We start from the raw sequence: 26,322 nt of genomic DNA, 5'->3' as shown, positions 1-26,322 counted from the left end.
TGTGAGAAACGAGAGCTGCGGTCTGCACTGACACTGAGCTGTGTTGTGCTGCCAGGCCAGTTGCCTGGAAAAAGGGGAGGAAAAAAAAAAACAAAAAGCAAAAAACAAAACAAACAAAAAGGAAATCAGTAGGGTGTCAGCCGGCTTTGGTTTCACAGGGGTTTCCCTGGCTACTGCAGGGTACAGGGAGGAGCAAAGGGATGGGTGTGCAGACCCAGGTCCCTTGGCTCTGTAAATAACTTTACTGCTTTATTGCAAGAACCAGCAGCATATAAGCTGGTGGAGAAGTTCCTGGCTCAGTTGCATGTGTGGCAGGGGGGATTACTAAGTGAGCAATGGATATTATGTTCTGATTTTTGAGGACTGCTGGTGAAAAGGTAAAACTATGAGAGCCTTCCTAAGGAGCTCAGATGGGTGTTTTCAGCTGAAGCCACAAACAACCACGATCGGGAGACACGAAGGATCAGACATCGTGCTGAAGGTATGAGAAACCTGCGGGACTCCTGGGTGGACAGTGGGTGGAGAAGTCATTGGTTGGGAATTAGAGGGAGAGGAGTCTGGTTGTGCTGGCAGACAGCTCTGTCATTAGTGAGGGTGCAGGTAGGGTGATGGACTGCAATTCAAAAATGCAAAGCATAGAGTCTGACAGCCTATTTGCATGCTTTGGATGCAGGTGGGGTGGTGCACAGCAAGCCTAAATGCCAAGAGTAGTGGCTAACAGCATATTCACATGGAGAAGTACAGCAAGGAGAGGAGGGCTGGGCAAATCGGCAGCAGTAACACAGCTCTGGTTGCTTTCTGAGGTTTTCGTCTCTTGCTCGCTGATCGGTTTTGTCAGTCTGCAGGGGTAGGGGATCATCACGCGGCCCTCGAGTTCGCCGGCTGGGAGAATGGCTTTGTCCTGCAGGACCTCAATTCTCCCCAGGGGACCTTTGTGAACGGCTGCCAGGTGCAAAACGCGGCTGTGCGAGTGAGCCCAGGCGACATCCTGCACTTCGGGGCGCAGGGAGCATCCTTTGAGCTAGTGGTCGATGGAGTCCCCCAGGTAAAGCAAATGCTGGCTACCAAGGCTGTTAAATGGGCATGTGACTGTCAGGCAGCCACCTTGCTTTAGCCACTCATGGCTGCTCGTAGAAGAAGGGGAAAAAAAAATACCCACCAAAAGAGCCCAGCTGTATGTGATGTGGAGGGGAGCTGTGCTTCAGAGGAATCAGGACATGCTCTCTGGTGCAGGCTTGTTTCTTAAATCATCAGGAAGCGTGAGGGAGAAATAAAAAGCTCGAGCTCCCTCTGCTGAAAAAACTCAGGCACCTCAGTAGGGTGAAGAAAGCATGGAGCAGGTTTCCTAACAGCAAGGCCAACATGACAACAGAGGTAGGTCTTGGGAAGTTGTGAAAGCGTTGGAAAATGACCTTTACCTGTGTTTCCATTTAATCTTTCTTCAGAGGCCACTTAGTAACGGACTAGCGTTAAAGATCCAACTGAGAGCAAATGAAAAAATGAAGGCATTGCTGGTGCTTTGCTTGGCGATGCTGTGCACAGCTGCAGACTCTGTGTTGTTCTGCACAGCAAGGCCAAAGCATCACAGCCTGTCTTGTGGGCATGATAGAAATCCCAAGCAATGGTAAACATGGAAGGAATGTGATCCAATGCAGTGATTCCCCAGGAAAAGTACCAAGGCAGAATGGCAGTGGAGGTTGTTGAGCTTCTGGGTTATTAGAGTATACAGATCCCTATGATTTGTATTGTTGTGTCATTGAGGAATCCTAGACAATAGAAACTGAGCAAGAGTGCTGGAAAATTGTGTGTGTGGCGTGCCAGGTAGTGGCGTGCTGCCGAGTCTGGCCTTGTAGCCCAGCCTATGTATGATTCAAATGTAATGCAGGCCATTTGTTCACCCAGGTACTGTTTTATTTATGTCTCAGCAAGGTTCCCGGTGTAGTGAGATGACCTTGTGAATCCTAATGAGGCCAGAAATCTTAGGCCAAGGGGAAAAAAATGCATTGCTGCAGGATGAAGCCGTGCAGCTGGCGTGCAAATTCTGGGCAGGTAAAGCTTGCTCCTGCTGAAGCACCAAGCATTTTAATTTCCTAAAGTATGTGTAGAGCTTGCGCACAAAAATGCAGTTATGCACAGTGGCACAGAAAAAGCACTGTCAGTGCCTCTTTATTGCTCTGGGCTTTATGATCCTCCTTTGATACACTAGCTTTGAAGCCTGACACCGCTGACTGCAGAGAGTAAATCACTTCTATATTTCGCTGTGTGAAGTGTTTACAGTGTTTAATATAGGGAGGCCTCTCTCTCTCTCATTTTCAGTGGTATTAAAGATGAACATGTTTTAAAGAAGAGCAGCACCCGGCTAAGAGAGCTAAGTTCTCCATTATGAAAAATAAATCCAAAACTCTGAAATTGTAACAGCATGTAAAGCAGACTGGCAATCTCTGCTTTTTCTTGTCAGCATTAGAAATGGAGGGTGGCTGTGCTTTATGCAGCAGCAGGTCAACCGCAGCTAGTGCCTTACTGCAGCTTTCTCCCTTGTCTGGAAAATCAGCGCGCTCCAAGCAGTGCCAGGGCTGAGACCACGTTGCCAGATATTTATTTATGGGCTGGCATAACTTGAAATTGAGGGTTGCTTCTCAGCCAGTGTGCAGGACCTTAACGTTGGCTTGTCTTCATGATAGCTAAAAGTGATACTTATAGGGATAATAGCATAAGGAGTCCTAATTACATGTCGGACATGCACAGTGTAAGGCTGGGCAAATGTGATTGCAAGGCGGGTGTGCAATGAGAGGCTTTGATTCAGGATATCAAAAGAGAGAAATGACAGTGTAGAAGTGCTTGTGTGTGTTCCAGGAAAAACCCAGAACAAGCGCATCCAAATTTTGCAAATGACACACAGAATGAGGGTAGTCTGGTCTAGAGAGGGAGTGAAGAGCTCCAATAACGTCAAAGCCCCAAAATGTGTATATTGCAGGTAAGCGTTTAGGCTTCAGGCTACCGATCTGATCAAATGACCATGGGAATGGGAAAGGACTGGAAGTATGCTTCCACTCAGGCCTGTACCTGTATTTAATGTTACATCTTTGCACACGCATCAGGGGCTGGAAAGCCTTCTTATGCTCTTGCTAATAATACAGTCTTTTTCCACCGCAGACGTCCTATCCGCCAGTGAAACATCGCACGGCGTGGGCTGGGCAGCTCCAGGTGGCTGCAGATCCCCAGCGCTGCCCTGCTGTGTCTCCTGCCCATCTCCCATTGCTGCAGTCCCAGCATCGCCCCGGCACTTGGAGCAGCTGGGCTCCTGCCGTGGCCAGCCCCGTGCCCCATCCGCCGCTCCAGAAGCGACCCCTGAGCGCCTGGACCAGGAGTGCGACCGCCTCCAGCCCTCCAGATGCTTTCAGTTGGCCCCCCACAGAGAGGCCAGGTAATTCGTGATGGCTGCAGGAGTTCGTCGTAATATGACAGCAAAGGAATTGTTGGTGCCAAGCAGGAAGACCGCTTCCACCCATGCCTTCCCAGCAGTTTGTAGCCTTATGTCCTCTCAGATCAACTCAGCACTGAGCAGAGCTGATCTGAGCAGAGACGTTTTTGATTCGTGCCGATAAATGACGAGTGTCGCAGGCAATTGGTTGTGAGTCCTTGTCATGTGAAGCTAATCGGGGTCCGTGCGCCATCGGTGGTATTTGGGTCAGTTAGGAAATGTGCCATGACAACCTGCGGGGAAAGCCATTGCCTCGGTAACTTCGGTGGAATTTCCTCTTCCTTGTTCCTCGTGTGTGATCCCGAAGGCGATTACAGACTTTATGTTCATCGATGACTCATGCACCTATTCCAGTCTGTTTGTAGTGGTGGGTTGGTTCCTTTGATGTGCGGTTCCTGGCTGCCTCCAGCAAAGGAACATAGAGGTAGATCTGTATCTGATATGTTTCTTTAAAGTGAAATATGCTGTAGAAGTGAAGCAAAGGCAAGGGTTTGTGGGTATGAACTGATGGAACAGTACAACTATGGAAAAAGATTATTGCCATGAAGGTAGTTTGTTATATCAGGACACATGATCTCGTGGGTTTTGTGGTCTCATAGAATGTCCTGAGTTGGAAGGGACCCACAAAGATCATCAAGTCCAGCTCCTGGTTCCACACAGAAGCACTCAAAAATTAAGCCATATATCAGTAGTGTTTGTGCTTTATTTTGTGTTTTTAACAGTCAGAGGGAATAGAAAGTCACTAGTAAACTGCCAAATTATACCTAGTGCTCCAGAGCAAAGGACATTACTGTGCAGTCACAGCTGCACAGCATAAAGCCACGCACACAGCTTGAAATCCCAGTGAAGGTGACAGGAATGAAGCTCGTGCTCCAAGGTAGCACAGCTTCATTTGATTTTTGAAATATAGCCAAAGGGATCTGTTTGTGTTAATCCCAGTGAACTTTTAACTATTCCCATGCTGTAAGCAATGCAAATTGACCTTCTTTCTTTGGGGCTGGACAGGGTTAAAAACTCAGAGGAGCCTTCAGTTCTGCGTCTGTGTGCCTTGGAGGCTTTATGTTTCCCAGAGTTGTATTATTCCTCTCTGTTGTGTAGACTGTTTGCACTGGTGGAGATCTTTGTAGTGCCAAACAGGTGGCTATTGCTGTGAGCGTGAGCCAAGCTTCAGACTGTAAAGTAGCCACTGCCCGCAAATAGGTTTTGGACAAGTGAGAGAGAACCTCACAAAGCGCTACTCCTGCCCCCTCATACAGCACTATTTTCTTATATTTCTTATATTTTATATATATATATCGTATACAGCTACTATATTCTTTTCTATCTTTCAGCCTGGACCACAACCTCAGGCAATGATCCAAGTAGTGGGGCAGGAGCCCCTTTCCTGAGGATTCATAGCGTGGATTGCCTTCTGCAGGAAAAGGTGATGCTGCGGAAAGGGTGAGGGATGCAGCTCATGGTCCTGCCCTGGGGAAAAGTGTGGTGAGAGCGACTGTGTGGGCTGGCAGAGGACAAAGTGTGCAAAATGTGTGTGTGTGTGACCAAGAGTCCCAGCAATGTGCAGGGAACTGGGAACCACTGGGTGCGTGGAGGACCTGGGTTCTCTGGGAATTCAGGGGGTGAGGAGGGAGAAGGCATCAGCTGTGTCTGAAAAGCATGGGTGTCACAGGGTGACTGCAGTGTGCTGTTAATGAGAGAAGGCTATCCTCATCCAAAACTGTGTGCTTTATGGAAATTAAGCAGTTACCCTACAGAAGCAGGCAGCCTGGTGTCTGTAACTGCAGACTGACAGACGGCACATGGAACCTGCCCGCAGGATGAAAAGCTGCTGGGACTGGAAAAGGAAATCAGTCGTCTCTCCGGTTTTGAAGCAGAATCAAAGCAGAAAGATACAGTGATAAGGAGTCTTCAGGACAAAATTGCAGCGATGGCCAAGACCATGGCCCAGGCTGCTGCTAGAAGCGATGTGGAGCTGACCCAAAAGCTTCTAACATTTGACAGAGAAATCAGAGCCAAAACAGAAGAGACTAAAACCTTAAAGGAACAGGTACGTGGTGCCTAAATAGGCACACTGTTAGAAATAGGGTTCTGATACATACGGGTTTTGAACTGAGCACCTCATTCAGAGGGGGAGGAGGAGGTAGCATGTGTGGAATGAAGGGGAACAAGAGAGGTGGGTTTAATCAGTTGCCGTGTTTTACCCACATGATTGCTTGTTTGGTAATCTTCCCATAATGAAGCTGGGAATCAAATTTCCCATTTATGTGGTAGGACCTGTGATGCCGTGGTGGGAAGAGAAACATAAGTCTGAACTACTTTTGGTGGAGAAAAGCCATGTGCAATCCCTCTAGGCCAGGCTGCCTGACCCTTTTTCTCCCCCATGCCTCTCTTCCCCCAGGAACAGAGCCAGCGTTTGCATTTGCAGGGGACATTATGGTCCCAAGGGCAAAGAAGCCCTTTGGCATCCAAGTGAAAAGAGGTGGCCAGGCAGAAGGGCATGGCCATATTGGTGTCCTGTCCAGGGATATGCTATTATGTTATAGGTGGGAAGTCAATTCCTACTTTCTGCTTTTTGACTGTGGGGTGGTGATGTGCAGAAGTAGACAGCGCAGATTATTCTCTGCTCCTGATACTGTGCTTGTGGCAGAAACATGAGTGTGACTGCTAGCACCTATGGATCTGCGTTTGTGAGCAATAAGTATACATGCAGAGCGAAGGCTTTAAATCTAAGGATATTTCTGCCTGTTTCTGCAGTAGCACTATCCACCAGCCCAAGCTGTATGTTCTCGGGATTGTAGCCAGCATGAGACATTGTCTCTTTGTGCCTTTGATATCAGGCTTTTGGTGTGAACAAAATGTGAGCCAAAACGTTGATAGGCAGATCCTGTCCAAAGCAATTACTCCAAAGAATTAGCCCAGGATAGTAATGAGTAACCTGACCAAACTGTGACTGTCTTTGAGGGTTCATGAAAAGTTAATGGCAGTCAGAAACCAGTGCAGTCTCTGTGAAGCTTGGGAGGAGCTGAGTTTGCGTTTAAAATAAAAACAAGCGTATTGGAGCCACAAAGTTACCTGGTGAGGAACATTAAGTTATTTTCTGTATTTTAGATCAGTGACTTGCAGAAAGATTCAAGTGAAATTTTTAGCCATTCTCTTTATGAAAGAGACCTGGAAATTGGAAGCCTGAGAAAAGAAAGCGAGAAGCTGAAGAGGGATCACGCTTTGACCACAGGTATTTTTGCCTTGATATTTCATAGGAGCTGCTCACAGGGGCACGAAACAGCTGAGGGCTGGCTTTGGAAAGTGACCACGCATTTGCAAGATTGGCAGCAGCTACTTTGTAGTGGCTGGGAAAAATTGTCCCACTTCATGTTCTGTTTCTTGAAGCTCTGTGGGATTTGCAGGTAGTTGCTGGCATAAGGAGCCCCACAGGAGTGAGGGAGGAAGTGAAGACAGAAGGCAGAGAGTGATGGGACAGAACCGTGTTAAAAAAGAAAGCACAGCATAAAGTGCTGACTGCAGGGCAGAGCCCCGAGCTGCTCAGATTGGGTGCTGCTGGTTGGACTGCAGAAGCCTGTGCATGCTCTTTGCACACTCACTGTCAGGCTCTGAGTTACCACATGGCTGCAAAGACTGCCTCTAACCACAAGCCTGTTCCAATTGCCTTTATCTCAGCACTTATCATTCCCTGGGAATGTGATGTGAACATAAAATAGTTGCTGTTTTTCCCCAAACAGCCATTGGCTGTGCGCTGAGATTAGTGAAACTGTTCTGCGTCGTTTCTGTGGTCCGAGGTAATCTGCTCATAACAGCGCTTGGCAGGGAGAAGAGCTCAGAGCTTTGGCCCCAGCACAGAAATGTAAGGGAAACAGACCTGTAAGAGAGCTGCTCGTCCTCCTGGGAGCATATGCTGCAGGGCCCGTGGGGACTTGTTAACGATGTTGTCGTGGAATAATGTCCAGCACGGCTTGCCAAGAGCTGGAGCTGCTCTCCAAGTCAGACAGTTGTCAGATGGAGACTCGCCACTCGGTGCCCGGAGGGCTTCTGCAGGGAAATGCTTTGGTTTCCTCTTGCCCAAATTGTTTTCCACAGGTCTAGTGACCAGCCTGCAAAGGGAGATCGCTGCGAAGGAGCAGAAAATTCAGCAACTCAAGCAGGACGTGGAGAAAATAAAGAAGGCAAACAGAGAAAAGGACAACCAGCTGGCAGTTGTGTCTGCCAAGGTTAGCACCCCAGTGACGTGCTCTGTAAGTGATGGTCTCATACACGGGCTAGCACGGAAAAGTAAGATCCAGAGGGTCTCACTTCTCTCTGGTAAGGACTGAAGCAGCTATTTTAGCAGCTGTGTAACAGGGACAGTGGTAACTGCTGGGTCCTGACTGCATGTAAGTAGCAGTCGCAGGAAGCCAGAGCTGTGTCTCTGAGATGTAACAGCGACGGAGCAGCGGCTGCGTACGTTGTGAAATGCCTGCCGTGAGGTGTCAGGTTCACCAGATGAATCCCCCTCCTTGTTTTACGTGCAGGTACTTGGTGACCTGAATTTCTGGGAACACTGTAGCTGTTTGTATGCTCAAGGCACTCGTGCCAAGATCCTGCTGAGAAGCCATGGAAACCCGGTCTTAAGGATGCACCCTGCAACCAAGCCTGTTTTTTTCCCCATAAAGAAAACTGCCTGTGTAGCAGGTTGTTTGTCTGTGTATTTTGCAGCTCCCTGCTTGAGTGGCAAAGCTGCATAATCTGCATAATAAGTGTGGAGCGGGTGCAGCGTTGTGGCTGGCTGACGAGGCAGTGATCCAGGAGATTGTAGTGACTTTCTTTGATTTCTGAGGAATGGCTGAAACTTAAGGGGCCCCTGGGGTGCAGGAAGGGCTCCCTGCCCCTGGCAGCCTGTTCCCAGTGGAGCTGCTTTCTGGATGGCAGAAGCAGGATGCGTCCCACCCTGCTGAGGGTCAGCTCTTTGTAACTGATGGAAATGGGATAGGTGCGAGCAGCAGTTAGGGGCTGGGGGGGAGAGTGGGCGTCCCAGGAGAGCATGCTGCTTGGTGGCTGGTGGCACACTTCATGCGTGTAGAGGCAGAGAGCACATCCCCCTGCAGCCCCCGCTGCTGCAGGGATGTCGGAATGACCTGGGGTGAGGGAGGAGCTGTGTGTTTGTGCACAGGCTCTTGAGATCTGTGCACTGGTGGCAATTGGAATAGGGCCACGCTCAGAAACCCAGGCGCTCAAAAGAGGAGCTGAAAAGCACCCTGTAGTGTGTTAGCTTGGAAATACCTGTTCACGCCATGGTTCAGGTTACCGTGGATGTCTTGGAAAAAGCCTTTGGTTCCATTTGTCCGTTCCTCTGTTGCTGTTACACTTTTGCTAAGGCCCAATGAATTTCTCTCTGTAGGGTATTTGCTGCAGATGATTTAAGAGAAATCCTGGCCTCTCAACCAGGCTATAATTTAGATATGGGTCTATCCAGGTGCTGGTACTGTCATGCTCTCAGTGTCTCGATTGCCCTGTCGTGGACACTCTGCCACCCATTAGGCATCTGAGCACTTAGCTGTGCTGTAGTACTGAAGGGTATGTTGACATTTCCATCAGAAATGACAGTATCTGGCCAGCCTGATCTTTTTTTCCATTGGTTGCTGTTCATTCTAGTGCTCTAGACTTAAAGAGGAAATGAAGCGTGAACTCGGAGAGAGGGATGTGACTACGTACCAAAAAGTGAGTTTCCAGTCATTCGGGGTGATGTAGCACACCAGAAAGCAGCGATTGCAAAAATGTGCCATCCAGAGAATATTACTAGGCGTTGTAAGAAGAGCATTTTGAACTGGGCTCCTGTAAGGGAAGGGATGTAATGTGCATAACCGAGTGGAGAAATGTAAACTCCTGGAAAAAATAAACTGAAGTTCAAAAAAAAAAAAAAAAAAAGAAAAACTGAATCTAAGTTCAGGAGAGCACTCTCAGAAGTAAGAGGTCGAGTCAATCTATCAGCTGTAAAGAGAAGCTGGAAGAAAAGCCTGGGATAAATGAAATGGGGATAGATAGGGAGATATCTTGCTTGTTGTTGAAATTCTCCAACAAAAACAATAGTGAACTCCTCCTTTGCGGGGACTCTTGCAGCGCATTGGAGAGCTGGAGTGTGACCTGAAGGGCTTGCAGGAAGAAGTCCAGAAGTATCGCATTGAGCAGGAAACCATCCAAACCAAGCTGTCTGAGAAAACAAAGGTAAACCTTCGTGTCAAAAGCTAGCAGGAGAGTGGACTGTATAGTTGGGAAATGAGAAACGTGCAGCTTCCCACTTGTCAGGCAGGATGAAAAGACAGGTCGCCTGCTCGCTGGCAGCGGAGGCTTTGCAATAGGAAATGCTCTGCTGCATAGGAAGTAATTTGTGCACCCAGTCCTGCTGTCCCCCAGCAATACCAATTCCCCGGGGCCCACAGCGTGCCCATGGCAGCAAAACAGGAACCAAAACAGGAGACCTGAGTAGCGTATTAGAAACTCTAGGGTGGATGATGTCCCAGGGACCAAAGCCAAGCCAAAAAGCTGTGGGCAAAGCTGCAAACCCACTCCCTGCAAAAGGATAAAAATATCTCTCTTGGTACCTCAGAGCTGAGGTAGAGGTGTGTCTGATGTGGATGGTGGAGGCAGAAATGCTTGTGGCATCACTTTCTGGTAGCACTTTAATAATCAAAGGCTTTTGTTGTTTCAGGCTGAAGAGGAGCTGAAAAACGCCTGTGAAAGGAAATCTCTGCAGTTACAGGAGATGGGGCGCAGGGAGCGCCTGCTGAAATCTGACGTGGATCGTGCCAAAGTGCAGGTAGGAGGAGGAGTGGGAGTTTCTTGCCACACGGGCCAGAGGCAACAAAAGGACTGTTTCTGTCATGGGGAAGGACGTTGTACTGGCCAAAGGCAGAATGTGAGATCTGGGAAGGAAAAACTGAGCACCAAAGTCTGGCACGGGTCTTATCTCTTTGGCCTGCTCAGCATGAGAGGCTTATCGGAAGGATTTGTTTAGTCATCACAAAAGATTCAGAGCCTAATAGGAGACAGAAACGTAGTGGGTTCTCTGTGATCAGAGTCACGTTCTCTGGGACCTGTGCAAGCCCTCCTGTTAGTGTCTGAAATGCTGCTCAGTGCAGAGACAGCTCCTTGCGAAGTAACGTGGTGTATTTAAAGGCAAGCTCTGCATCAGCATCACAGCCCAGCGATGTTGCCTTGTTTGCAGAGCCATGCCACCTGCTACAGCTTTTGACTGTGTTTGTCACTGGCTGACTGTAGCAAAGGTCCTGCCCTCAGCACGGGAGGAAATTCTGCTTTCTTTGTGTTGACACGTGTCTGACAGCTGGGCTAGATGGCCGTGACACCGCTGTGCTGTGCATGAGAAGGTTGTGTCCCGCATTAAACTGCAACGCACAGCTTTTGCTAGCCTGATTTTGCTAGAAAACTCAGTCAGCGAGAGGCAGAAAAGGCTTCTTTTCTGAAAGCTGTGAGATTAAATGTCTGGAAATTAACCCCCTGTTTTGTGCTTGTCGTGGAGCCGATGGCAACCTCAGTCTTTTAAGGACAGATGGAGACCTAGCAGTATGGAGCAGGAACTCCCCCAGCCCACACACACTCAGCCTTTGTCCAAGCCCCAGGAGGAACCCGTGCCAACTAGGAAACGGTGTGGTAAAGACCTAGCCTTAGAGGAAACGTTGCACGTCCTGTTCCGAGAAGATGCCGTGGGTGGCATCCGCAGCTGCCCCCAGCCTGGGCTGTTTCACAGGAGGACGTAGCCGTGGCTTTCTGGGGACGTTGCTGTTACAGGAACTAAATATGGGCTCTGTGAGCTCAAAATCTGAAAATGGCAAAGTGAGAAGTCCCTCTGGGGATGTCTTTTCATGGTGGTGGTGGTGGTGCCTGGCTCTTTCGGTCTCCTCTGTGGTTCCTTTTGCATGACCATGGTCCTTGTCCATCATCTCTCTGCCTGCTCGTTTGGGGTTCCATATTGGTGGTCCTCACTACACAGCAAAGTCTCGGAGGGAGTTGCCTGTGGGTATTTCTGTACCTAAAAACATGGCCCCAAAGTCTGTTGTTTGCTCCCATGATACGGCAGCAGGTTCTTACCAGGCAGCAGGTTCTTTCTGCAGCCTTTGGGAGGTGGTGGGAGACGGTCGTGCATCAGCTCCCTGCCAGCAAGGCCAACGTGAAAGGCTCCCCCAGGATCCACGGTAGGGATTACACCTTGCACCTCGCTGGAGGTGTAATTAACCGGATTAAGTGCAACACCTTGCTGCCAGCAGGGTGTCAGCCATTGGGTTAAAAGAAGGAAGGAGGGGGTGTGGTGAATTGTGAGGGCAGAAAATGGTGTGTGAGCTAGGGATGCCCAGAGAGGAGTGCGAGCGCACGCACAGGGCCTCGGTGCCTGAGGTGGCAGAGAGTTCCCAAAGTAAAAGCATTACTCCTTTTCTCCTCTCCTTGGATCCTGCCAGCCACGATAAAATCAGGCTGTGGTAAGGAAGCAGTGCAAGAAATGCACAGGGATGCTCTCTCCATTGATTGTTGTAGGGTTTTGCAGAGCAACGAAGTGGGGTTTTTGTCGATTCTCAGTGACTGTGGCTTTTCTGTGTTAATCTCTGCTGTAGCTGGCATCTTTCAAAACTCAAGTGGTGCAAGTCTGCCTCCCACAAGCAGCAGGAGAGGAAGGGAAGGCCCTCACCATCCAGCAGGTGAGTGCAGACGTGGTCACACAGTGATGCTCGTCGCCTCCACAGCCCGCCTGGGCTCGAGGCTGCTGCAGAACAGCCCCAGCACCTGCCCTGTGTGCAGTAGGGCTGTTGTTTTCCAGCTCTTCCACATCACGAGCGATGATGCAGCCACCCCAGATAGATGATGTTGCACTGTAATGTGAAGGAAGTGGGGCCCCACTTTGTTTGGGTCTCCCCCAAAGCTTGGGTGTAGTCATGGGGCTTCGTCAGGGAAAAGCCCAGGAGGTTAATGTGGCTAGTGTATTCCAGCAGGTTTTGATTGCTGCCCAAAATCTCTGTCCCCAGGGGACTTTCCCTCAGCTGAAAAAGGGTTTTGGCATGGCGCTTTCTTCTCCTCTCCCTTCCCGTACTTCTGGCAGGTACTCGAGAAGGTCAGGCAGATCTGTGAGGAGAACCAACAAAGTCAGGAAAGAGAGAAGCGGCTCCAGGAGGAAATAAGTGCCAGGCTCTCGAAGGAAAAGGAGGTGTCTGAAAATGTCGAGGTGTTCAAGGAATCAGTGCGTGAGCTCCAGGTCAGTCATCTAAACACTGTTCACAAAGTTTCAGCTGGGAAAAATGTGGCACAAAGCATTTTATTGGTCTTGAGGACAGGTCAGAGAAAAGGTGACGCATGTCCAGCAGCGCTAGCAAGCGTAGTGCCCTCAGCTTTGCCCTGAAAAACATTGGTTTGAAAGCAACAGAACCCTTCACACCAGCCTCCTCCCCTGGACCTTTCCTACCCAAAGATATCAGCCCATGAAGGTGCTTGGTGAATAAAGAAATCTCTGGGCTTTCACAGATGTCTTGTGTTATTTGTGCAGTCACAGAGGACCGTGCGTTACGGAGGCTGACGTACTCATTGGCTTTACTGTTTTTAGGCTTTCCTGGGGACCTCGTTCTGCAGCGACAGCTTGAGGAGGGAGCTGTGCAAGTTCGAGGCCGTGCTCGTGGACCCCTTGGTGTCAGACGTGCAGGCAGCTGTGGTGGAAATCACTCACGTGGCCCTGTCGTGGCTGGAGGGAGCAGAGCAGCTGCTCGCAAGCGCAGGGTTGGACCTGCCCACCTCTGGCAAAGGTGCCTGTCCCACGGGGAGTGGGCATCTTAACTCTCCTGTTCACAGGGGGCTTTCCTTGAAGGAAAACAGGACACGTGGGTGTTTGTCTGCGGGCTGTATTGTCTGCAGATGATGGACTTTGTCTGTAGACGTCGTGGTTATTCAGTGATAGTGGTTTGCTTGTTTCCCTTGGTGGGATATTGGTGATGATTCTTAGCAGCAGCTGTAGCAGTGCTGAGTGTTGCGGGCTCAGACACAAGCTTGTCTCAAGGTAAGGAATTTTTGTCTTGCCTCTGCTGGGGAGCAGCAGAGCAATTGCTGTGTCGAATTTGCCGGAAAGGAGTTAATGTGAAGGGTGCGTGGAAACTGAAGCGGGCTGTTAGAGCGTAGGTCTGTGTCAAAGCATCCCGTGATGCGCTGCCGGTGCGATGCAGTGTGAGCGTGGATGAGTCACTGCCCCGGCAGCCGGGTGGGCGAGGAGCATGGCTCACGCTGGCAGCACACAGGGGTGGAAGGCACAGAAGTGCCGTGGCCAGTGCAGAGGAGCTGTAGGGCTGCTGTGGTTAGCAGACAGTAATCGTAGCACCGGGAACCTCGCGAGGCTACGTACTGCAAGAGGTCAGCCTGCCTTGGCTCCTGGAGAAGCGTTGGGCTTAGAGAAGAAGGGGTGATGCAGCGAACTGGGTGACAGTGTTTGAGAAGGAAAATGTAGCCTCCTGGTGAGAACAGGAATCTGGGGTTTGCGCCAAGTCAGCCTCCGTTCCTGAGACATCTGGGTGGTGGCAGCGATTCAGTCAATGCCGAGGCTGAATGTGAAGCCCGCGCGCCCAGCAGTGGGAAGGTGCCGTGCTCCTAGCAGGTGCTGCGGGGGCCCTTGGCTGCCCCCTGGCATCCCTTCCAAGGGGTGTCTAAGCCTGAACCCCAGAGCAGGAGTTGAGGGAGAGTCTCTGGGTGCAGGACAGAATTGTTGCCTTTAATTTCCTGAGGGCTGATAGCAGTAAATCCACTGCCCAGCACAGAGAGGAAAACCCACAGGGGCTGTTTTCTGTAATCCTATGTAGCACTTGGTCTTCCCATGGACTTCCCATTGCGCACTTTCTTCTCCCTGCTGTGTATGAAGGAATGGAGATATCTGGCGAGGAGGGTGAGGGCTAGGGTTGAAGGTCAGCTGCGCTGAAACACTGGTTGAAAGAAGATGAGTAGTGTCCTCAGGCCTCTGAGGACTCCTCAGGTACTAAAAATGGGTTGTCTGAGAAGCCCTTGCAGTAATACTCCGTGTGCTTTTGCAGGATTGACAGCCTGTTTCAGGAGGTTGTTGGAAAATAATCAGGAAACCATGCAAAGGAATGAAACGTTACAGGTAAAACTCTATCTATGTCCATAAACCCAGGTGAGTTGGGGATCTTTGCATCAGTAAATATGGTGGCTTTTTTTTGCTCTGCTGCTCACGCACTCCTTTCGGTGCTGTGGTATCTACCATTTCCCCATAGGCCCAATTAGAGGAAATCCGGGAGTCACAGGATGCTCTGCTGCAGGAGCGCCTGAGAGACCAGAAAGTGAAATACGAGCAAGACCTACAGATAAAAATCAATCAAATCCTATTGGAAAAGGAGGAGGAGAAAAAAGAGGTATGGCAACAGGGTGGTTTTTCAGGCATAGGTCTGTTAAGCAGGAAATCTAGGTCTACGTAATGGTGTTGCCTAGTGAGAGGAAGAATTGTCTAGCCCCCAAATCCAAAATGTCTGAGGACAAGGATGCATCTCAGATATCTCCTTGTGCTGACACGGGTGAATTAAACCCCCTGAATTACATTACACCATATTACTGAAAAGCATCTGAGCAGTGGCAGAGTTCATTGCTACTTGTAAATCCCTGTGAGAAAGCTGTGAGCAAGGAGCATCATCCGGACACGGAAGCATAGGAAGACATCTTTTTTCAGTAGTAAATTAATGCAAAGCACAAGCAGGCTTCTGTGCAAGCCTTTGGAGCAGGTAGGGCAGCTTCGTGGCTGGTTAGACGACTCCTTCGAGTCACCTGAAGTCCAGCCAAGCTTTTTGCCCATGACATGCCCTGTTCCAGGGCAGTGACCCTGTTGGTTGCTTTCCTCATCTGAGTCAAGATAGTTTGCCTCACAGACCAGTTTTATCTTTGTCAAAATTGTTGGCTGTTAATTCTTAGATTATGAAGAGCGCAGCTGTGAAGGAGAAGGACAAGTGTGAGAAATACATGGATGAAGAAAAGAAGATAGTCCAGGACTTGGAGAGCCGCCTGAGAAGTATGACTGAGGTCAGTGACGTGCATGGGGATGTGTGGTGGTTTTACTCGGGTGGGCGGCCGAGCTCCACCTCAGCCGCTCTCTCACTTCTCCTCCTCAAAGGGAAAGGGGGAGAAAATACGATGCAAAGGGCTCAAGGGTAAATTAAGGTAATTACATGCTCCACCATGGTCCTCACCACAGGCCGCAGGGGACTTCTGCTCTGGCGCCTGGAGCACCTCTGCCCCTCCTTCTGCATGGACCTTGGAGCCTGCAAGCCTGTTTCTCACTCCTCTTTCTCTCCCAGCTGCTGTGTAGCTGCAATTTTTTTTCCCTTTCTTAAATATGCTCTCACAGAGGTGCAAACAACATCACTTGTTGGCTCAGCTCTGGTCAGCAGCGGGGCCCTTATCTAACATGGGGCAGCTTCTGGATTCTTCTTACAGAAGCCACCCCTATGGCCCCCTGCTACCAAAACCTTGCCACATAAACCCACTGCAGGATGTAAAGCAGAAGCGATTACAGATGGGACTGTTAGAGCTGCAAGCACTCTGTGGTGTCATGGCCCATGTGGTCAAGGTCTGTTGTCAGACTTTTTTTCCCCCACAAACATATGCAGATGCATATTTCCAGAGAGAAAGGAGGATCCTTGCAAGTGCGGCCTCTTCTCAAGCACTGCGCTTTTTCTCCCGCAGATAATGGAAACGAAGTCCAAAGAGCAGGAGGTTACAGATCTCAAACTGAGGGAAGCTGTGCGCGACCTGGAGGAAACCACGGCGCGAGAGGTAGCTCTGGTAACCCCTCTGCACGCAGAGGATGTGACGTAGATGTGGTTTTGTTGCATGAGGTTTCTCTGTTCCCTCCTGACTAGTGGGGCCTCCATACCCTACAAACCCTGCAGCCTCCGTGCCCTACGGACCTCTAGAAAACGGAGGAGCTGGCTTCCCTCAAACGTTAGCACTCAGCAGGAGCAAGTCTTGGCCTAAGTCATGCACCAGCGCCTTGCAATGTAAAGCCCTGGCTTGATGTATGAGCACGCTCATAACAAAATCCTCAGGCTTTGTAATTCTCATGCCTGTGGAAACCCTGCTAGGTCCCAAAAGAGAGGGCGATCCCGAGGGGACACCCAGGGCACAGCCACCAGCCCGGTGGAGGCGGAGGACTGCGGCAGTGGGAGCCTGAAGAGCACAAAGTTGGTAGCACAGAGCCCAGGCGAGCCGTGCAGTGCAGATGTCCCCGTCCTTGTCTCTCTGTGGGCAAAGCCAAGCAGGCTGCGTGGTGGATCAGTGCTAGTGCAGCTTGTGCTGTTAGAGAGGCGAGAGCAGAGCACTGGAGACTGCGTTCCTTCCCCCTGTCTTCCTGACTGGTAGCCAGGAGAGATGATGCGCATCATGTTCCTGAAGAATAATGTACAAAACATGCAACCAAAGCCACGTGTCTTGTTTCCTAGATGATGTTAAAGCAGCAGGTGCTCAGGCAAGATGAGCAGCTCAAGATCATTCAGGAGGAGAGCGAGGTACTGAAGCAGAAAGTCCAGGAAGAAATAGCAGGATATAAAGAGCAAATTAAGCAACATGCTCGGACAATTGTTGCTTTAGAAGGCAGCCTGCTGGAGGCTGAGCAGCAGCAGAAAACGCTTGAGAAGGAAAATGTCATGCTTCTGGAAAAAATAGAAGGTAGCTAAGGCTTGCATGGGCTGCGTGTGTACTGGGGACACCCTCAGCAAATGTGAAAGTAAATAGAGAAGGAGTAGTGGTGCCATGAAAAGTATTGCATGGGGGGTGTTGCTTTGAGGTTTCTCCTAGTGTAGGAAGAGCCCTGCTGTGATGCCTTGAAGGATCCCTTTCACTGTGAGTTGCCAGATATTTTCTGGAGTCTTTGATGCCTACTGGTAGCGCACTACAGGCACAGATAAGGTGTTCCCACTTGAGAAGGGCTCTTCGCCCTCCAAAATGACAAGGCTGGAGTGCTTCTGGCTGCACACAAGCCAGGAAGGACTTGAGGGACTGTCTAAACACCACTAGGTCAGGGCCCAAAGACACGTAGCTTTCCAAGGAAGACTAGTTTCAGTCTTTGAAGCTGTCCTGAAGGAGAGGATCTATGGAGCATTGCCCTCGTAAGGCGACGTGGTCGCAAGCCACGATGTGTTCTCACAGCAGTGTCCTGCCTGGCCGTTCCTGGATCTAAGCAGCCAACCGCATGCAGACAAAGAGCCCCGCAGCAAGGCTCAGCCCAGCTGCTGTGGGGGCGTTCACTGACAGCGTGCTGTGAGGCAGCAGCCCCCCAGCGTGGGCATTACCAACAAGTGATGTTCTGTCGTTGTTGTCTCCTGCAGGACTTCAGGGTGACGCCTGCAGGGCGACATCGGGAGCATCACAGGAGGCCTGTTGCACCGAGGAGCCTCACCGTTGTGTTCTGTAAGTTGATGCTGAGCGCTTGCTGATGGTGGTCTGGTTCAGAGGGGCTTAGAGAGCAGGCGTTATCACCAGGAGAGCTTAAGGAAGGCAAGGGGGCCTGCAGCAGCCTGCCCCGAGCTCTTCTCTGTCTCTGATGGTGGAAAGAGTCCTTAGGTTATGCTGAGACAGCCTGAGGTTTACGTAGTTTCAAAAACCTCTTAGTGCGTCTGGAAAGACATCTGCGAAGGAAACCATCCCCCTTTGCTGTGTGGGGTGGGGAGACTGGCACGGAGATCCTGAGAAAGGATCGGGCACCATCACGGCGATGCCAGCGTGACAGCGATTGCTGCCTGCCCACGGGCTGCCCACGGAGCCCCCTGGGTGGGGGCTGAGGCTGCTGGCAGCAGCAGCAGCAGGTAGGGGAAGACCAGTACACCAGTGCCTCCAGTTTAATCGGTGTGATGCCGTGAGTCGGGCGGTCTGCAGGGAGGGAGCAGCGTACGGGTTATCGGCTGTGCTGTTCTGAGGGCTTGGGGTAAGGAAGGGAGAGCAGGCAAAGCCTAGCAGCGCAGGCTGGAATGAAGGCAGCTGAGCTGTGGCTTGAAAAAAAGAGTACGTATCAGTAATAAGATGCAGTTAAAGCATGTATGTGCAGGCTCTGTAAAATCTGCCCAAGGAACTGTGAGTGTTGCACGCCTCTTTCTTGTGAATTTCAGAGAAGAGCTGGCTGCTGCACAGAACATGCTCCTGGCCAAAGAGGCTGCTATTGCCAGGTTAACGAAGGAGCTCTCGGAAACCCAAGCCAGGATGTCGGACATGAGAGGTTAGTGAAATGGAGCACGTGGCTTCTGGCCGGCAGGTACACCTCCCCGTCCCTCCAGAGCTGTGCCAAGACTGGGTGCTAGTAGAAGGGCACACGCAGGTAGTGGAGAAATAGACATCACTTTCCAAAAACGATGCTGTTGCTCAGCCCTGGTCAAAACAGGCTGTCTGTTCCCTTTGGCTAGGTAAATTCCCCACTGTCCTCTGCTAGGATGAACCTAAGTGATAGCAGTGGCAGCATTCAGATGCCCTGCTGGAGATCGGTTGCCCAGAACGGAGCCTTTCTTTGTCAAAATCATGCATGTGGGTGTCGTGTCACTAAGAACCGCTGATAGCCCGAAACCCACGAAACTTTGCCGTGCTTAGGAGAGCTCAGCGAGAAGCAGAAGGCGGAGCTGGAGCAGAGCCTGGTCCAGGTGAAGAGCCAGGAGCGGGACTTGAACGCGCTGAGGGAGAAGCTGTCGGAGATGTCCACGCTTGTGGCTAAGAAGGATCGAGAGCTGAAAGCAGCAGCTGCAGAGTTAAGGTACGAGCCGCCGGGAGCTGCTGGCTTGCTAAAGTTGACCTGTAGATTCCCAGCAGGTGACTGCATGTAGATATCTCCCCTGGGGCAAAAGGCATGGTGGAATGCAAAAGACTCGAACAGAATCACATGTTTTCTGTGGAAATGTCGCATGTTCTGAAACGGGGGCTGTGAGGAGCTCCTGCCTATGGACTTGTAACAGAATAACAACTCAGTAATGTGCTCCCACCCACGCTGTGGACGTTGTCCAGGTTATTGCTCTGTGCAAGCTGTTGGGTTGACCCTCATCCGTCACAGTTGTACAGCAACACTTTTGTCTCTTGGCACAGGCAAGCCCAAGAAGACCGCAAAGCGCTGCAGGATGCATCCCGAGAAATGGCACAAGAGCCGGAGACGACTCTGCAGACGCAGGCACGGGTGACACCTGCCACGGTGGAGGAAGCCTCTGAGACGGTAAGGCTGCAGGGAGGCCACCAGAAGCCGCAGAAGAAGCGGAACATGCAGCTCAGAAACGAAGGAAGTGGCGCTCACCAAGTCCCAAGAGAGCACAGGATAGCCCAGACACGTCCTTGAGGGTTTCAAGGAGCTGGGCTGAGAACACAGGAGAAGCACTAAACCCATCCAGAAAGTGGGAGAATGGGGACAACGTGCAGTTTGTGTCATTCCTCTTTTCTTGGTTTTCTTGATGAAAACAGGTTGCTTGGGTGATCTGCTCCCATTTCTGCTGCTGCCTTGGCGTGCAGCTGCCAACAAGGAGTGAAGGTCAGGATCTCAGTCCCACTTGTGAGAGTGTTTGCTGAGATTATCTATCAGGTTTCCAAAGGTTCTCCATACAAAGCATTTCGTGTAGTTGTGGTGAGGGTTGGCAACGCGTGGCAAAGCCTCGTGCCTTACTTAGGTGAGTTGGGAGCAAAAAGGGAGCTGCACGGGACGACTGGACGTCCTTTCACTGGATGTCCTTTCCTTAGCGAGGGCAGCTGGTGCTGGCATGCCTGCTTGAGAGCAGGGCAGCAGTGCCCTCTGTGCTCCTGCGCTGGCATTTCTGCCGGCTAATTAGCTGATGTTTGTACAGCACTTTGGAAATGTGAAGTGTTGTGTGTGCTAATGGCTGTTCAAATTGCCAATTAGAGTGGGTAACAGCTCAGTAAAAGAGCTGTAAGTCTTCCCAGCCTTCCACAACCTTGCTTGACCGTGGATGCCAGCTGTGTCAGCCACACAGGAGCGAGTCCGCTTTAACGTGTGAGAGTAGGGTGTTTTGTTGTGCAGGAAAAGGAGAAATAGTCCTAGTTCTCCTGTGCTGACTCACCGCCTGAATTCCCTACTTTTAGAGATCTGAATAAATCAAAGGTGGCTCCAGGAGCAGATGGAGGGACTGTAGAAATGGTACAGCCTGTACCACAACAGTGGCAGACGCCGTGCCAGCTCGAGAGGCTGGCTTGCTGTTGGCGAAGCGGTGACTCACGGCTGGCTGAGGAGCAGGAGGTGTCGCCGTCCTCTTCTGCAGGAAGGCGGGCCGGCAAGCACAGAGCTCTGCGGGTGCAGCTGCTGATGGGGAGCGCAGTGCTTCTCCAGGCAGTCGGCAGCTCTCACATGCAGCGTGCAGGTTTTGGTAGCACGCTCACCCCGTTCTGTTCGTCGTCACTGGGCAGTGTGCTGGATGGAGCTGGGAGGGCGTGATGCGTGTGTGCGCACGGATCTGTTATAAAAGAGAATAATGCATGAGATCGTGTAGAAATGCAGGCCAGCAAATGCACTTCTTTAGCATGAAATAGTCACACAAAATTCCCGGGTGGCCTCAGAGCCAAGCACCGTGCCTCTCCCAGCTCCCCAGGGTGTTGTCAGGGCTTACGTCCTCCAGCGGGCTGCGACTGGTGCAGCGGAGCATGAAGCTGGTACCTGCTGCTTCAAATCCCCAGGGAGGCTGTGCTGCAAACTGGGGCATGTCCCCTGTTTTCTGCGACAAGAGTGTTGCTCCTGGTGTGTCCCAAGTGCCCGGTGTCATTCAGAAAGGCTGTTTTCGCTGCAGCCAAGCACCCGCCAGGCACGCAGGGCAGTGCGGGGTTCAGTCTGGGTGAAAACCAGATGTGCTTTGAATTTCAGGAGCCAGCTTTGGACCTGGCTGACCTGGGTGCGAAATGCAGAGGCCTCAGGCACGAGGAAACAATCCAGCGCCAAAAAGAAGGCTTGGTGGAGCTCCGGGAAAGGATCAAGCTGCTGGAGAAGATGCGGTCCTCGAGTAAGTGCGGCATGACGTGCTTTTACTAGAAATGGAAGGGGCATCCACACGTCCAGCTGGCATTGCGAGGCGCAGGGGACAAAATGAGAGCAGCTGGGTGGTAACTGGCACACGTTAGGCATCTGAGGAGGTGTGGAGTCAGCAGAGGGGCAGCTGGCAAAGGGTTTTGAAGCCATAGCCGCAATGCTGCGGAGTCGGGCATAGCAGGGATGCCCAGCTCAGCAGGCATTTGCTCCCGCACTGGGGTGCAAGTCTCCTCCCATCAAGAGAGAAAACAGCTTGGTAAAACTTGTCCTGCACCAGGCTCTTTCCGTCATGGGTATCCCTGTGCCTGGAGCAGTACTGGAAAGCAACGCCACCTCTGTAGTGAGAGCTGTAGAGTAGCAGTTTGTGGTGAAGCCTCTGAAATTCCACTTCCAAAACGTGTAGCGCTGTTACTCGTGGAGAGAAACCAAATCCCAAAAGCCACGAGAGCGATGCCTGCAGGAAGGGCTGCAGCATGCTGTGGTCCGTAGCCTGTTCTGCAGGCGTTGTGCGTTCCCTGAAAGGGAAAACCTGGCAAGCCTGAGTCGTTGCTGTTCTCTGAAGCCACAAAGTGTCCTAAGTGAGAGGGTAACGACTCCGTGGGTGTTTGGTTTCCTCCAGCTGTCATGAGCAAGGCTGCCGAGCCACTCGTAGTCCAGAAGACAGACTTGCCAGAGAAGAGAGCGCAGAAAGCAGGCCTCGAGAAGGAAGCGGCACCGCTGGCGGGAGCAAAAAGGAAGTGCAGCAAGGTAAGAAGGAACCCGTGGTTTGTTGTGTTTATTGGGAAATGTATTTGGTGGAATGGGCAGATTGAGGCCTTTGGGTAAAAGAGGGAAGGCAGGGAAAAAAAAGGCCAGGTGGGAGGCACGAAGTCTGTCGGTATATAACAGGCAGCACGTGCAGGGAGGATCGTAGTTCCTGTAAGGTGCAGTGCTGTGCCCAGCAGCATCGGCTCGGCGCTGCTCAGCGGGCCGCAGACTGACCTCGGTGAAGGTGTTGCCCTGCAGCACTGCGAGCACGGTTTTCCCATGCAGCAGAAGGGAAAGTTGAGGCTGTGAACCACCAAGTGAGGAGGTGGGTGAGCTCTGTCGGTCTTTCCTTGTCTGTGCAGTGTCTGGGCCGTTTTCCTGACGGGTGCTCACACGTGACCGCCCACGAGACAGCAAGCTCGGAGGTGTTGGAAGCATTAGACCTCGGGGAGAGGATGGTACGCCACCAGGAGATGTGGTAAAACTGTGCCGAGCGCTCACAGATGATAGATCACTTTCCAGAAAGAAGGGAAGGATGTCTGGGTGCTGCAGAGTGCCAGGCACTGCCTCCAGGTGAAGGCTGTGTGGCAGGAACCAGCAAGAGGCAAGCACCTGCCCGGACGTATCTGGCCTCTCGAGTTCTCCCCTTCCCACCTAGAGGCTCTGGGGGTGTTCCCGTGGAAAGCAGGGTTAAGCTTACAGGATGGGTTGTGTGCATGAGGGAATCTGCCGTGACCAACCTAACGCACCGGGGGAATGATGAGAGAGAAGCTGTGGAGCGATAGACGTGGCTGGCACAGGAGATAGACATCGCTAGAGAAGGGATCGAGCTGTGTGAGAGGGCCTCCTTACTCTGAAACGTATTGCCAAGGAGGAGAAATAGCATGGCTTGTGCAGAGAAAGAGCTGGACGGGGGAGTCTGTGTTTGGGAAACCAACGTCGGTGTGCAAGTGGCTGCTCTGGGGTCTGGTTGTGCTGCTGCCGGTTCTCTGCCTACGGGGATGAATGGAGGCCCATCTGGACGATTCATGTGGGAAAGTACGCGTAGCGGTGAAACAAAGGGGAGCGCACGCAGCAGTTTACATGAGACGTGTGAATCTCTTGAAACGTGAAAGCAGAATGGAAGCAGATGGCTGAGTGGTGTGATCGTACTGGAAGTAAGACTTGGCAGGAACCGTAATTAATGCATTCCCTATTCTTCTCGCAGTACCTGGACTTAATTTGTGCTCTGGGAAGTCTGATGAATATGGAGGAGCTGGCAGGAATGCAGTCTGTGCAGCATCTTCCCCAGGAAGAGAGGGAAAAAGTAGGGCAGCAGAGACGGAAGGACTTCGAGCTGTTGTACGAGAAGATCAGCAAGCTCAAGAGTCGCCTGGAAAAGAAAGAGGCATTGCTCAAAGACTATGAGGCCCGCATCGAGCAGCTCAGGTACAGCGAGGGGACGGGGCTGTCGCAGGATGGGAGGCACAGCCACTGCTCTGCAGCACGATGTGGTGGTGGGGAAAGGAGCAGGGGGAAACCTTGCAGTCAGTGAACGCTCATGCTTCGGGGTCTGCCTGGGAAGGCTCTTGTGGTTACGGCCTCCTGTTTTTTGAAACAGAGAACTACGAGGGACATCTCTCTGTAAGATGGCCGGACTGTGGTTGCATCTGCTGTGCTGTAGGGACTGCGTTTCCAGGGCCAGTGCAGGCATGGAAACTTCTGGGACAGGCTGGCAGGTGTGAGGCAAGAAACGGGGCAAGAAGCAGAAAATCGTTCTTGTCCTAGATGGCTCTGCGTGGAGCTTCGTCAACAAGGAGCCAGGCAATGCCGTAGTGGCCTTAGGTGATCAGGCGTTCCTGGGGAGACTTCCTCCTACTTGCCATGAATGTGAAGGACCCTGTAACGCCTCTCTGAACCGGGAAGAAAGATGGTGAAGATGTATTCATAGATAAAACACTGGGAAACGCCCCTAAATGAAATGTGGTTCTTGTGGTAAAAGAAAATGTCCAGACAGCTCAAAACACCAAAGCACTGGGCTCTGCTCTCTGAGTACGTGGCGACAGGCTCTAAAATGACACGGAAGGGCTGGTGGCTGAGGCAGTGTGTGTGTGACAAGGGGTCTGCTATGGGGTGTGAAGGGGGAAAGCTTCGAAGGGAGGCTGCGTCCCAGGCCCAGCACAGGCAGGAGGAGAGGGTGATGGCATGGTGTAAAGAAGGGGAGCAGGGAAGACGCTCGTTAGAATATGTGCTGGTGTCAGCACAGTGCTAGACACACTGCCCATGGACACACCTGCGTAGCACGGGGCTCCTAGGAGGGATGTGAGCGTGGTCTGCTTGAGAGCTTGCTCTGTTCTCATGGTCACAGCTTGGCTCGGGGCTAAAGGCCCACACGGGTGTTTCATGCAGGCTGAACGAGGAGTCCTTGCAAACATGCCAGGAGGAGATGTTGAAACTGGAAGATGAAGTCTACAGGGAAGCAGAAGAGAAAGCTCTGCTAAGAGAGGCTCTGGAGAGGACCCAGGTCCAGCTGGGGCAGGAGAAGAGGCTGAATCGAGCAGTGAAGCAGCGCAAGGTAAGAGGGGCCAGGTGAGGTGAGCCTCTGCGCTCACAGAAGCGGCTGCGTGGGTGGTGTAGGCGAGCCTGCGGCACGGTCTGACTGCTCAGCTGGTGTGAAGACAGCCCAGGCAGCTCGTGCAAGGAGAAGTAAAGTGATTGATGGTTTTATCCAGAGCCTTGAAGAGGAAAAGGAGAAAAGAAAGGAGAAGGTGCCTCCTGGCTCTGCCTGCTCTTCGAGAGGACGAGGCGGGAAGGTACGGCGCGCTCTGGTCGCTTGCCTGTACGCATTGAAAGGGAAGCACAACAGGGCAAGGAAGGGAGGCGTCCGCAGCCCCAGCGAGCATCTCACATCTTAGGGGAAGACCCCTGGTTTAGTGCCACGCTCTTTGTGAGATGGTTGCATGTGGTGGGTCTGTCCGTGCCCTGCTGGAGCAGCGGTGAGTAACGTCCAGCCGCTGTGCGTCACACGGCAGCCAGCTCCAGCCTTCGCCACACCACGGCCGTGAAGCCTGCCCCCACTTCTTGAGAGGTTGTCCCTATGGCTGGGGACCCTCGGGGCTGGCAAGCAGCGTCCCCCATGCTGTAGTGAAACCTGGCACAGCAGGGACGTGGGGAGACTGGATAAGCCAAAGGGAGCTGGGAGATAGCAGAGCCCAAAGGTGGCTCTGTTGGGTTGTGCTGGGGCAAGCACAGAAGTGGAGAGGCAGAAACGGATGCCATTCAAAAGGACCTGGACAAGCTAGAGAAGTGGGTGCATGTGAACGTAGTGAGGTCCAAGTCCAAGTACAAGGAGCTGCACCTGGGTTGGGGCAACCCCTGACGTGAGTACAGAGTGTGTGAAGAACTCACTGAGAGCAGCCCTGAAGAGAGGGACTTGGGGGTTCTGGTTAGGAGGAAATTCTTCACTTGGGGTGGGGAGGCACTGGCACAGGCTGCCCAGAGAAGCTGCAGATGCCCCATCCCTGGAGGTGTTCAAGGCCAGGCTGGATGAGGCCCTGGGCAACCTGATCTAGTGGGTGGCATCCCTGCCCACGGCAGGGGGTTGGAACCAGATGATCTTTAAGGTCCCTTCCAACCCCGACCATTCCCTGGTTCTATGGAGATGGGCTGAGCTTCTTGTGGGCTCTCACAAGAGAAGCATTGGTGCAACGAGCCTCTGTTTTTCAGCTTGGACCCCAGCCATCGGTGCCAGCAAAGCTGAAGACCAAGGAATGCCCAGCAGAACTGTCAGAGGTGACGGGTGGCACGTAGGAATGCCACCCCACGGGCCTTTTGCTCACAGAGGAGAATGGCAGGAACGCGCCATCGCGTGTAGGACTCGGGTTTGGGTGCAGCACCAGGTGGGCAGGTAGTTGGAAGAACCTGCGCGAGAGGATCCCGTGGTGTCCCCTGGGACCACTGGAGGGACCGTGAAGCAACGCAGGGCCTCGGAAGTCCTGCGGGACTTGTACCACAGCACACGGTGCGGTTTGTGGAAGAGAAAAGGTGTGAATACAGCCTGGTGAGCGCGTGTGAGGTCGATTTCTGGTGC

The 26,322-nt window shown here is 51.9% G+C and overlaps 1 protein-coding gene across 3 annotated transcripts; it reads left to right on the top strand.

Moving 5' to 3' along the window:
• Nucleotides 1-26,312, top strand: FHAD1 (forkhead associated phosphopeptide binding domain 1). Of its 3 annotated transcripts, none has more exons than XM_066982269.1 (29): nt 5-481; nt 839-1,045; nt 3,154-3,424; nt 4,813-4,904; nt 5,298-5,528; nt 6,590-6,713; nt 7,574-7,728; nt 9,125-9,190; nt 9,590-9,694; nt 10,179-10,286; nt 12,094-12,177; nt 12,576-12,728; nt 13,074-13,269; nt 14,539-14,609; nt 14,740-14,877; nt 15,428-15,535; nt 16,199-16,288; nt 16,954-17,179; nt 17,839-17,920; nt 18,616-18,722; nt 19,088-19,247; nt 19,574-19,697; nt 21,345-21,480; nt 22,126-22,253; nt 22,616-22,711; nt 23,461-23,681; nt 24,642-24,807; nt 24,965-25,045; nt 25,959-26,312. In XM_066982269.1, exons 1-29 carry the CDS (start codon nt 386-388, stop codon nt 26,040-26,042), a joined length of 3,906 nt encoding a protein of 1,301 aa, XP_066838370.1. In that variant the 5' UTR covers nt 5-385; the 3' UTR covers nt 26,043-26,312. The 3 variants fall into 3 exon arrangements, with proteins under 3 accessions (XP_066838372.1, XP_066838370.1, XP_066838371.1); XM_066982270.1 differs by having other exon boundaries at nt 6-481; nt 7,574-7,704; XM_066982271.1 differs by lacking the exon at nt 24,965-25,045 and having other exon boundaries at nt 1-481.
• Nucleotides 26,313-26,322: the final 10 nt, after the last annotated feature.

The sequence above is a fragment of the Anser cygnoides genome, chromosome 23 (genome assembly GCF_040182565.1).
Source record: "Anser cygnoides isolate HZ-2024a breed goose chromosome 23, Taihu_goose_T2T_genome, whole genome shotgun sequence".
In the NCBI taxonomy this organism is placed as follows: domain Eukaryota; kingdom Metazoa; phylum Chordata; class Aves; order Anseriformes; family Anatidae; genus Anser; species Anser cygnoides.
The sequence above is the reverse complement of the archived record's forward strand: the minus strand, read 5'-3'. Positions and strand labels throughout refer to the sequence as shown.